Source organism: Ranitomeya imitator, chromosome 4 (genome assembly GCF_032444005.1).
Source record: "Ranitomeya imitator isolate aRanImi1 chromosome 4, aRanImi1.pri, whole genome shotgun sequence".
NCBI classification, from domain to species: Eukaryota; Metazoa; Chordata; class Amphibia; order Anura; family Dendrobatidae; genus Ranitomeya; species Ranitomeya imitator.
The window spans coordinates 373637245-373650506 of record NC_091285.1 but is presented as its reverse complement, the minus strand read 5'-3'; the positions used below and the strand labels follow the sequence as shown (position 1 = coordinate 373650506).

The 13262-nt window shown below is 36.2% G+C and overlaps 1 protein-coding gene across 1 annotated transcript in view; it reads left to right on the top strand.

Annotated features, from left to right (window-relative positions):
- SEMA3A (semaphorin 3A) overlaps window positions 1-13262 on the top strand; it is a 372399-nt gene that overhangs the window by 307923 nt on the left and 51214 nt on the right. Inside the window, exons 9-11 of the mRNA XM_069765162.1 lie at window positions 984-1053; window positions 1867-2011; window positions 5210-5429. Of these exons, the coding sequence (XP_069621263.1) occupies window positions 984-1053; window positions 1867-2011; window positions 5210-5429 (435 nt within the window). The remainder of the gene's footprint in view (window positions 1-983; window positions 1054-1866; window positions 2012-5209; window positions 5430-13262) is intronic.

Here is a 13262-nt window from a genome sequence, read left to right as displayed (position 1 = left end):
TCTGAAGGCAATTGTCTATGCCGTGAAGATACAAGATGTGCAGCATCTGAAACAACAGATACTGGAAGCCTGTGCTAGAATTTCTTCTGAGGTGTTGCTATCAGTGTGTCAAGAAAGGGAGAAGAGGGTTGCATTGACAATACAACACAATGGGCAGCACTTTGAACACATTTTATAAGTGGTCATAAACTTGTAAATAACTCATAAAAGACTAAAGCTATATTAAAATCAAGCACACCATTGTTATTCCTGTATACTAATGCGCACACAAACAGGAAGTTGATATTGCCAACCATTTCCATTTTATTTAGATGTATCCATATAAATTGCCCACCTTGTGTGTATGTGTATATATATATATATATATATATATATATATATATATATATATACACACAATAACCATGTATATAAAAAAATTACGATAAGACAAGATAAAAATTAGATGAAATGTCTGTTTAATTTGCCGATTTCAACTTAATTGGCCAACAATCTTTTTTGTATGTGGGCCTCCTTATTGTACCCTGATAGATGATGTCAGTGGAAAGAAGAATTGGCCAGTTGGACTTTCAATGTCAGATCCTTTTTTTTCGGGAGATAAGTCAGCCCTAAATTCCTTCTTCCCTGTTGAAAATACATGAATGCTTGGCCAATATGTGCTTTAATGTGCATCGGGGTGTCAGTAGAGATAGGTGAATGGCCAGCTTAATTTATTACTGCTGAGCGGTTGCATGGAATTGAATGCTGCATCTGCTAATCAAGATGTTGGCGATCTCTATATTCTACAATTCTACCACTTATCATTAGGTAAATAAGGATAATTATCATACTTGTAAATACATGATATTTTTACTTTTGCCAAAATTTCACTAAATTGTTGCCCTGCGAAGACTTTTATTCTCTGATTTGTTTTCTCAATCTGTATTACATTTTGTAATTCTATTAAAAAAGTATGTAAGATGCTTTTTTTTCATTTGCTATAGAGGATGTGTATTTAATGAACTCTAAAGACCCAAAGAATCCAGTTGTTTATGCAGTTTTCACAACTTCAAGGTATATTATGCTCTCCTCTAATTGATTCAGCATGTCTCAAATCTTTTATCTGTTATGTACATGTTGGTCATGATAACACTGAAACATGGGCAGATTTTATAGATTAGATAAGTTTAAATGATTATTCGCATGTCAAAAAAAAAATGATGCAGATTGCTAAAATTTGGCCTCACTTTGTAATCCTAGAGTATGACTGGTGAGACACCAATCTTCCTGTTGAAAGAGTTGCAGGGTTTCAAAAGCGCTACACTCCTGCAATAGTTTTTTTTTCTACGTGCAGTGGCTCTCATTGCCATTCACTAATTAAAATCTATGGCAAGGCCCCATTCAGATGGGTGCCCATTGCTCATAAACTAATTGCATATCTTTGCAATATGCCATCACTTTGATGGATATAAACTTTACCTAATAATTTTAATTTTCATTTATGTTGATACAGTGAGATTTCCATTTGCATTTGTATCACTTAAAAAAAAAAAATATTGGTGGAAGTGTAGCCTTCTGTAAATTTCTTCTTGGCTCGACATATGTAGAGATGAGTTGCAAAAGATGACCAGAGTTGAAAACAAAAACTCTGTTTATAATAGAAGATACTCTGTCAAGAGATATATATGCTATATTTGTCTATATGTGTACCACCAAGTAGTTGTGATGTGAATTGTGTCCTGTCAAGGGTTTTGCTAACATGTTGTGATAGCGTATTGAATTGGTCTATGAAACATATTAAATCTGAACAAAATTCATAGAAAGCTTAGGGTATACGTCTCTCATGGTATTGTTACCTAATGAATATTACTTTTTTTATTTTTTTAGCAATGTATTTAAGGGTTCGGCTGTGTGTATATACAGCTTGTCTGATGTTCGAAGAGTATTTTTGGGTCCATATGCTCACAGAGATGGTCCAAATTTTCAGTGGGTGCCTTATCAAGGAAGAGTTCCTTATCCCAGACCTGGAACAGTAAGTAGCTTCGTATAATGTGCATGTCAAATTGAACTGTGTACAACAAAGAATACAAGCATACTGTATGTGTATGTAGTTGAAATTTATGCTTTAAATAAAGTATTTGCTTAACTTGTAACTTTCAAATCTGAAATTGTTTTCATAGTAATTTATAAATCACTTTGCATCCTGTAGAAATTCCGTTTTATACCATTTTTAAATAGTAAAGTACGAGTTTTACTAGAAAGCAACATAAATAAAAAATATCAGAGGAGTGAATACTTTTAAATATTTTTAGTGACACACATGTAGTTGTGTTTTCTAAATAAAAATGTTGTTGCTCCTGTCAAATCAAAGCAACTTTTAAGAATTTAATTACTAGCGAAAATGAAATAATTGAATGTTGTGATCGTAGATCAATTCATAGAATGTGTGAACTTCGAAATATGTTGGACGGTAACACTAGCTTGTTTGTGACCAAATTGATTTTTATTCCATTTGCTATTTAAATATTAATAACACTTAGATCAAGGTTAAAACAAAGATGATCGATTTAGTTCTCTGTTGTATTTTCTTGAGAAATGTATACTTCAATTTTGAGCCTGTTTGGAAAATAAATTTTATAGTCTGTTCTATACCAAACAAGAAGAATTTGTTATTCTCACATCAAGTAATAATAATAATAATCTTTATTTATATAGCGCCAACATATTCCGCAGCGCTTTACAGTTTAACAGTTTCAAACACAACAGTCATAAGTAACAACGTTAACAATACAATAATTAAAGCAAAATAAGATGACCCTGCTCGTGAGAGCTTATAATCTACAATGAGTCGGGGAGATACAAAATACAGGTGTGTAGTTACAATGATGTATTTACAATGATGGTTCAGCCATCTTCAGGGGGTGGGGGGGTAGATAGACATATAAAATGACTTTGATTAGTGAATGTGGTAGGCCGCTTTGAACAAATGTGTTTTGAGCGAGCACTTAAAACTATGCAAATTGTGGATAGTCCTAATATTTTGGGGTAGAGCATTCCAGAGGATTGGCGCAGCATGGGAGAAGTCTTGGAGTCGGGAGTGGGAGGTATGGATTAGAGCAGAGGTTAGTCGAAAGTCATTTGCAGAGGAAGTGGTCGGCTAGGCCGATAGACAGAAACAAGGAAGGAGATTTGAGGGGGTGCCGCACTGTGGAGTGTTTTGTGGGTGAGAACAAGTACTTTGAATTGTATGCTGAATTGAATTGTATAAGTAGATATCTTATTATATTCTACTAGATGGTTGCCCGATTCGAACGCATTAGGTATTCTAGAATATGCATGTCCACGTAGTATATTGCCCAACCACGTAGTATATTGCCCAGCACGTAGTATATTGCCCAGCACGTAGTATATTGCCCAGCTACGTAGTATATTGCCCAGCTATATAGTATATTGCCCAGCTACATAGTATATTGCCCAGCTACATAGTATATTGCCCAGTGACGTATATTGCCCAGTCACGTAGTATATTGCCCAGTGATGTAGTATATTGCCCAGTGACGTAGTATATTGCCAGCCACATAGTATATTGCCCAGTCACATAGTATATTGCCCAGTCATGTAGTATATTGCCCAGTCATGTAGTATATTGCCCAGTCACATATTATATTGCCCAGCCACATAGTATATTGCACAGCGACGTAGTATACAGAACAGACGCGTAGTATATTGGCCAGCCACATATGTAACAGGTTAAAAAATAAAAAATAAACATATATTCACCTTCCGAGGGCCCCTTGTAGTCCTGTCGCCTGTGTGCGGTGAACGCGGCAGCTTCCGGTCCCAGGGTTGGTATAAGCGCAGGACCTGTGATGACGTCACATGACCGTGACGTCATGGCAGGTCCTTCTCGCATAGCATCCTTAGCACCGGAACCTGCCACTTGCACTGGACAGGACGCGACATCGGAGGGTCAGAATAACCTTTTTTTATTATTCTTATTTGTAACATTAGATCTTTTTACTATTGATGCTGCATACGCAGCATCAATAGTAAAAAGTTGGTCACACAGGGTTAATACCTGCGTAACCAGAGTGCGTTACACCGCGCTCCGGTAACGCTGGCATTAACCCTGTGTGAGGGCTGACTGGAGGGGAGTAAGGAGCGGGCACTGACTGTGAGCAGGAAAGAGCGGCCATATTGCCCCCGGACTGTGGCCATCGCTGATTGGTCATGGCAATGGTCGTGGGTGTTTTGCCACGACCAATCAGTGACTTGGATTCCATGACAGACAGAGGCCACGACCAATGAATATCCGTGACAGACAGAAAGACGGAAGTGACCCTTAGACAATTATATAGTAGATATCACTTTGTAACATGAGTTTAATGGGAAACAGACCTATAATATATTTAACTGGAAACCAAATACTCTTCAGTACGATTCCCCATTAATCGTTGCCTCTCTGTCAATTGGTTTGAGTACAGTAAATGTAATTGTTGGTGTTATTTTGATTTTTTTATTCATCATAGTAACTTTTTTAACTTTTCTGTAACTTTTTCTATGAATATCTGGGATGTTGATTTGTATACACTTGCACGAATGACTCCACATATATTGTTTATAATCCTTATTGTTCGCATAAAGGCTAACATCTTGGTGGAAGTTCACACTAGATGTTTTTTTTTTTTTGCAGAAAGACCTGATCTCTTGGCAGGAAAGAAGCTGCAGAAAAAAAGCATGTTTTCCTAAACTTTTATTGTGCTTTTTGCTGTAGTTTTGGCATGCTAGATTTGTCTCCTATGTATACTGATAAAGTTTAGTCCTATGCTAAAGAATCAGGTTTTGGCACAAAAAAACTAAGCAAAACCAGATACCTTCATTTTTGTCTGACTCAGGAACAGCCAGTATGTACCTGTAACTGTCAGTATGTGCCTGTAACCTCAATGACTGCAGCAAACTCAGATATGGCTCTTGGAAGAAGAGTAGGGAAAAAGTAAAGTGCAAAAATGTGAACTAACCTGCCATTGAAGAAGTTAATAGTTAACTCACAAAACTTTGAATTATGGTTGTTATGGTGACTATCCACAGATTTTCATCTCTTTTCAGTTATTTGCCATTAAACGTTTCATCAGGTAAAAGTATGTGATGATTACTTATAAAGGCAAATTTTTCATTGATTGCTTCCTTTAAAATAACTTTATTTTTTGTTCTTCATTTAATCGAACTTTAGTGTCCGAGCAAGACTTTCGGAGGTTTTGACTCAACAAAAGATCTCCCTGATGAAGTTATTATGTTTGCCAGGAGTCACCCAGCCATGTACAACTCTGTTTTTCCAATCAACAACCGTCCAATCATAATTAAAACAGAAGTGGATTATCAGTTTTCCCAGATCGTGGTTGATCGCGTGGAAGCAGAGGATGGACAATATGATGTAATGTTTATTGGAACAGGTATGATTTCCAGAGTGCTTTTAAAATAAATAAAAACATATGCATTTATTTTTTATAGACGATTCATGTAATAAGGTCTGTGCCTCAGACTGAAGGGGAATGTTTCAGCGAGGAAAATGATGGTTAAAAGGAATAGCTGAAATATTAACACTGGGGTGAGATCACAGTAAAGGGAAGTGTGTTGGAAAGGATCTGTTTCATTCTGAGTGTGATATTATTGCTAAATGCCGCCATCAAAGTATGCAATTGGGTACTCGGGGTCAGTTTTCAGATTCCTGTGTTGTAAATCTCCTGACTCAGTTCAAATTGATGCCTGACATAAATCAGAGGAAAACTGAACACTCGGTTGAAGCTTTCGTTAAACATTTTACATCTGTGGGAAAGTCTTACAGTTAGTTCAGGAAGAGGGCATATGCGGATTGAGAATTAAAGTGTGAAATAATTTTTGCTATGGGTGTTATGGTGTCGAGCTTTTACAATTAGTTCCCTTTCTGCTAATCTGATTTTGGGAAAGCTATAAAACTTTTTCTGTCATTCAAATAATGTGTGACCCACTATAGTTTCTGGCAGAAATAACGCCATGGGAAGTGAGAGAACAGTTAAATTCAATATTAGGCATTCATACGAACATAGATCATAATGTTTTACAGTTGAATAATAGTTGTTGTTTTTTTAACTATAAAATGTATCCTAAACGGTGAATACAAACCAACACCTTTCATGGCTGGCGCACACACACAAGTTTGTCAATTAGTGTGCGAAGTACTTGAATATTTTAAGTATTTCCTATTTGGGTATTAATAGCGTTGAAAGTAAAATTAAAACATTCAGTGTTTGCATACATCTTGGTGCATACAGAGAGATGCTGTTTTCTATCCTTTGCATATTATGCAGTCACAGCAGCTTGCACCTGTTTGTTTGCTTCGTTCTGTTGTGAGGTTCTGGTCGGTCCTAGTTCTTTCTAGAGGTTGTATATATTTATATTTATAATGGAGAAAATAAGTATTTGATACACTACTGATTTTGCACATTTTCCCACCTACAAAGAACGGAGAGGGCTGTAATTTTTAGCATAGGTACACTTCAACTGAGACAGACAGAATCTTAAAAAAAAATCCAGAAAACCCCATTGTATAATTTTTACATAATTAATTTGCATTTTATTACATGAAATAAGTATTTGATACAATAGAAAAACAAAACTTAATATTTGATACAGAAACCTTTGTTTCCAATTACAGAGGTCAGACATTTCCAGCAGTTCTTGTCCAAGGTTGCACACACTGCAGCAGAGATTTTGGCCCACTCCTCCATACAGATCTTCTCCAGATATTTCAGGTTTTGGGGCTGTTGCTGGGCAATATTGAGTTTCAGCTCCCTCTAAAGATTTTCCATTGGGTTTAGGTCTGGAGACTGGCTAGGCCACTCTAGGACCTTGAAATGCTTCTTGTGGAACCACTCCGTAGTTGCACTTACTGTGTTTTTTGGGTCATTGTCATGCTGGAAAAGATGCAGCCACAACCCATCTTCAATGCTCTTACTGAGGTTGTTGGACAAAATCTCTTGATATATGATCCCATCCATCCTCTCTTTAATACCGTGCAGTCATCATGTCCCCTTTGCAAAAAAAGCACCATATAGTGTGACGTTTCCCCCACCCTGCTTCACGGTTGGAATGTTGCTCTTGGGGTTGTATGCAACCTTCTTTCTTCAAACACGGTGAGTGGAGTTGATACCAAAAAGTTCTATTTTGGTCTCATCTGACCATGTGACCTTCTCCCATGCCTCCTCTTGATAATCCAGATGGTCATTGGTGAGCTTCAAACAAGCTTGGACATGTGCTGGCATGAGCAGGGAGACCTTGTATTTTCTGCAGGTTTTTAATCCATGATGGTGTAGTGTGTTACTAACGATAATGTTTGAGACTGTGGTCCCAGATCTCCTCAAGTCATAGACCAGGTCCTCCTGTGCAGTTCTGGGCTGATTCATGACCTTTCTTTGAATTATACTTACCCCACGAGGTGAAATCTTGCATGGAGCCCCAAACCGAAGAAGATTGTCAATCAGCTTGTGTTGGATACTGAAAGCCTGTGTTAGCATTTCTTCTGCGGTCTTGCTATCAGTGTGTCAAGAGTGGGAGAATAGGATTGCATTGACAATACAACACAATGCGCAGCACTTTTAACACATTTTATAAGTGGCCGTAAACTTGTAAATAACTCGTGAAATAATAAAGTTGCGTTGAAACCAAGCACACCATTGCTTTTCTTGTGAAATTCTCAATAAGTTTGATGTGTCACATGACCCTCTTCCCATTGAAAAAAATAAAGTTGGATCCAAAATGGCCGACCTCAAAATGGCTGCCATGGTCACTACCCATCTTGAAAAGTTTTCCCCCTCCCATATACTAATGTGCCACAAACAGGAAGTTATATATATATATATATATATATATACACTGTATGTGTGTGTATATATATACATATATATACTGTATGTGTGTGTGTATATATATATATATATATATACACACTGTATATACATTACATAATGCAAGTTTTGCACAGCTTTTCTTCTAATATTAGTATAAACTATGATATCGGTATCTCGTTATTGTTAACTAGTATGTATTTGCAGTGATTGAAATAGTGTGAGCTAGTGTCTATGATATTTCCATTAACCAATATTAACGTAGCTGCAGGACAGAAAATACGTATTTCTATGCAATTATTTTGACTTCTATTTTTAGTTGTCACAATGAATACCCTTTTCCCTAAAGCAAACCAAGAAAGTGTTACTTTGTACAGGCTTGTCAACCATATTCTAATACATATATCTTGTTCTTGCGAATCTGTAATTGTGCATGTTACGCTTATTGTGTTGTCCTAGCTTATTAAATGACAGTTATAGGACTGCAAGGACCTGCCAGGGCAGGTTTGTAGCCTGTATGGTGCCCCCAGGCTGTTCACATGTTTGTGACATATGTAGAATAGTAACTCTCTTAAGTGGACACTTGGTTAAAATTGACAGTTGTTAATTAGCACATTACTGTTAAAACTAACAGGATGACCAAATGATCCTATAGAACAAACTGTGTGGCTGACCTGAACCAAGGGTAATGCATAGTGCACCATTTGTCATGACAGATAAGATAATTTATTGAGATTTCCTATGGCATAACTTAGAGCACTGCCACCCATATGGTTTGACACCACTATACTTAATTATTAACTTTAAAGTTGAATTATTCATTAGCAATTGTCTTCTTCCCAGTCATTAGACACTTTGCTTGGGTTAAAAGACAGCTGCTCTTCTTCTCTTCTAAATGGGAAGTCTATAATCCAAACTGAACGGCCCATGGATGCCTGAGTACTTCTTTACTTCCTTAGATAATCCCCATCAATGTCAAAGTATTAAGTCCCAACATTAAAACATGATAATAGCAGTCAAAACAACTAAACTGAAGGTTGAAGGCCTTTTTTTCCACATTGAAAACCAACATAGAGATTAAAAAAGGCTAGTAGGAATAAAACTCAATAATGCAATTAAGACCAGGCTGTAATAATTATACTGGGTATTTTTCCCATTTGTTTCATCTTTGTATAGAATATAAAAATGATAGTATTTGCATTGTTCTGTACACCCTGTAGCTTGTGTGACTTACCAAGTGCAATCAATGTCTCGGTGGATCAATTCTCTAAATATATGACCTGAGGTAATATTACAAATAGTGGAAGCGCTTCTGTCATTAAAGTGAATTAATAGCCCTCTTATCCTTTAGCCAAGCTGTAAACTGGAGCCTATTGATCTTAAAAGAAGTAGATGTTTTAATTTGTGTGAAAGTATTTGAAATTCTACTCTTCAAAACTTGATCTGCAACTCGGATACAGTGCAGCTTTGGTACCTGAGGCCTGATCACAGTCTCCATAGTGATTAACTTATGTTACCTCTGACCTCTAAAGTTCCTACAGATGCAGAGGCTTGGACGTTTTACCTTCAGTATTCTTCAGAGAGAGCCAATTCGTTTTAATTAAGGTTCCCAGAGGTTAGTTGTCAAATTTCACTCTTTACTTATCAAAGTCTGCATCTAGACTAAAACATTTATGGGTAATAAGTGCTGAAAGTTCTCCCTACAATATTTAGTTCTTGACACATTTTCCTTTCAGGACGTAAATTGAATTCAGCAATCAAAATACCACCTTTCATTTTTCAATGAAAATTCTTATAATTAATCTATACCATTTAGCCTTTGGAAAATATCACAATGCGTGACGATAGTACTCGTAAACGCAGGGTAATAATTACTATCCATCATTTAAAGAGTTTAGAATTTTATGGTATTACTTGAATTCTGACTATGAATAGTTTCTCGTAGCCTACCAAACCCTTTCCTGGTAGATGCTCAGCTGTCCTATCCTTCTGGCAAGTCAGGATATTTCAAGCTGTTTAGCTGGGATGTTTGTGCTGCTTTGATCTCTGAGTTCACAAAGTGGCATAGTCAGTGTCAAACTGGGGTGCCATGGACTCGCTAGAAAAAATAATTATGAAGAACCACTATCAATTTATGAAAACAATGTTCTGAGCCTTAAGTGATTGACTCCAAACCACCTTCAAATAGTATAGTCTTCGCTGAACATTTTGGGCACATTATTATGGAAGAACATGAAAAGATCAGGGCTAACCATGTTGGTTATCGTGTTGCCAGCGGATATTGAAGGAAACTGGTCTCAGGTTAGGGTAGTGACATTTAAAGTTGCAGACCATCAACTGGATTAATGAAAAAGGTAGACAAAACTGCACGTCCCAATTCCTTGTATAAAAACAACCAAATTTTATTCTGTCTTGATTTAAAAAGCAGCATGTCGTAGTATTGTATATACTACATAGAAAACATCAGACATCAGTAGTCACCATGGCTAAGGTAGGCTACACGCCAGAAAGGTGTCAGATGTTTTCTATAGAATATATCCAATAATATGATACGCTGGTTTATAAAATCAAGATGGAATAAAACTTGGAAGAACCTGATGCAGTGGAGGATTCTTTAGTCTTATTTTGGAGCACTGAAAACCCTGAGAGTAACTTTGATGTCTTAGCTTCTCATCCAAGGCAACATGAGGTCATCCATTTAATAGCAAATAGTCAATGTATTTACTGTTAGATTCTGGTGGACAGTTAATATCATCATCTGCTGGGCATTTTAGGTACATGGCTAGGTAAGAACCTGATCTCCTGGATTTATTGGTACTTTACGTAAGTAGTCTAGCCTTGAAAACAGCATGGTTGTCTGGGGGTTTATATTAATTTCACCATTGTACATCATTCGGACAACCCTGCTTTTATGGGGCTTGGGAACCTATGGTACTGTAAGGAGTTAAAGCTCACTGATAGCTACACAATATTTTAATAAAACCCCAAAATGTTGAATAATATGTAGTGTGTAATATGTATTTAATTTTACATTTTTTGTTGATACAACTTATTGTTTTCTTACCTTTTTTATGGTTGAAATAACTCATGACATGACAGATAGGTTTAATGGCTAAAGATGATGTTACTGTTCCCTTTTATGCATGTTATATAGACTTGTCAGTAGTTTATTACTGGGGGGTTCCAGGCACTGAAATACCGCCATTTTCCAGAAAAAAGAGGTAGCAGAGACTTACTGAGCTGTACCTTTCTGGCATCCTAGAGAAATATATGTTCATACAGAACAACAGTAAATAGTTGAAAAGGCAAAAAAAAAAAAATCTGATATGTCTCTGTAATATACCGCACATGACAACATTTGTCATTTGGTTTACTGTCTTTGCTTCCCAGAAGAACATAAACTCTTAAATTGTCTTTTTTTCCCTCTGGAGATTACGCTACTGAATTGCATAGGTAAATAAGCATACAAATGCAATAAGTACAATTTTTTTTCAAATGTAGCTAATAAATACAGCAAGAAATCCTATGTGATGGTGGATAATAATGTGATTTCAGACATTATGGTATTTTCAGTGGTGCAGTTTTAGAGTTCTGAGGTTTCAGTCACACCCTGCGCCTTGTGCCAGAAAAGGCCTAAAAGCTTCATAAATGAATGGCACTGAATGTGATAGAATATCATGATAGCTGCACAATGAATGTAGTAAAATACTATACATTGCTAAGCTTTTGTGGTTGTGTGAAGAGCTGGCACAGTTTTGGATATGAGCCCAGAAGCGTTAAGCACTACTTCAGATAAAGCAAAGATGGATCTTCAAGAGAGTTCATATGATTTGTAAATGCCTTGAACCAGGCAATGCTAAATCGAACTCCTATACTTTATGGATTCATTTCTATAAACTGCTAGTCTGTTATTGCAAAAACTTTATAAGTCCAGTACAGTGCTGAGAAACTGGTCTGACTCTTAACACATTTATTTTATTTATCCATAATGTACACATATACTATATAGAAGTGATTGGAAAATATACTTGTGTCCCAGTGTAGTCTGCTATTTTTTTTCTTCTTATAAATGTAAGTTAGGCAACTGAATATATAATATTCCAGCTTATTTCAATAGCTTGGAATTGTGTTATTATTATTTTTTTAATTTCTTGAATCTCCTACTAAAATCCTTAAAAAAGCACATCTACCATGCTTAAGAAGGCCAAACAAATCTGGCTATCCTCAATTATCTGGCTGAATTTAATTGATCAAGCCTTATACCATATGTATAAAAGCTGCATTCTTTTATGTATGTATCAATAAAAAGCCGGGCATGGCCTTTCCTGGAAATGTTTTATTAAACGTGACCCTGTGGGATGTATTCCCTGTAGTCCACAACAGTCATGATTTTGGGAAATACAGAATAGGAAAGGCTATAGCAACTGTTTTCATTTACTAGCTGCAGGAGATATGACAGACGGACTTTGATTTGTTGCTATGACTCAGTATGGTTGATATGTATCTGTATTAGTTTTCATCAGTCCCAAGCCAATAACGTCTCCAGTCTAGTTTTACTTGGACACCGAGACGATAAACTTAATTATACTTAGAAGGAGTGAGAAGAAAACATATTCTAATGATGCACAGATTTTTACATGACAGGTACTAGCGTGAATTATCAAAATCTAACTGAAGTTTTCAAGACTTCCGCCTGACGCGTTAAGTATCGTAAAAAATGCCAAAAAATTACAGTATGTCTAATACTTATAAACTACCGGTGTCAACAACCGATGAGGCCATTTTTACAATTCTGTTGCTTAAATCTATTTGTAAGAATTTATGGTATGTAAGATGGAAAGGAAAGTAACATTTTTTTTTCCTGTCTGCCCAATGATTGGAAAAAAACTGTACATTTGAAGGGAATGCCATATAGGTTAAATGAAGTGCCTCCAGCATGCAGCTGTGTGGAGAGCGAAGTGTAAATTTAGCTGTACTTCAGTTTGACAAGTGCCCTCAAAGATCAACAAAGATGTTATCTGGACCTTTGTACATATGTGACACATTTTGGTCACTGATATATGTTCTCAAGTGTTTAAGAACAATCATAAAACACAGAGAAACTCATAACAAGTACTAGAAAATGCATGTCATATACTTCTGGGGATATACTTCTCGCTTCCAGTTTTATAGTGGAAAAACAAGTTTTAATAAACTATGCTTCAACAAAAATACACATTCATCTAAAACCTCAAGGATCAAATTGCCACAATAGGTGCAAAGTTTAAAATTGTACATATTTTTTACTGCTTCTTGTTTGGAGTTCCAAAGTCTATATGAAATTATCATTAAAATGAAAAATATAAAATGCTGCAATTTTGGCCATTTCCATGCTGATTTTAACAAGAATTTTATATTTATTCT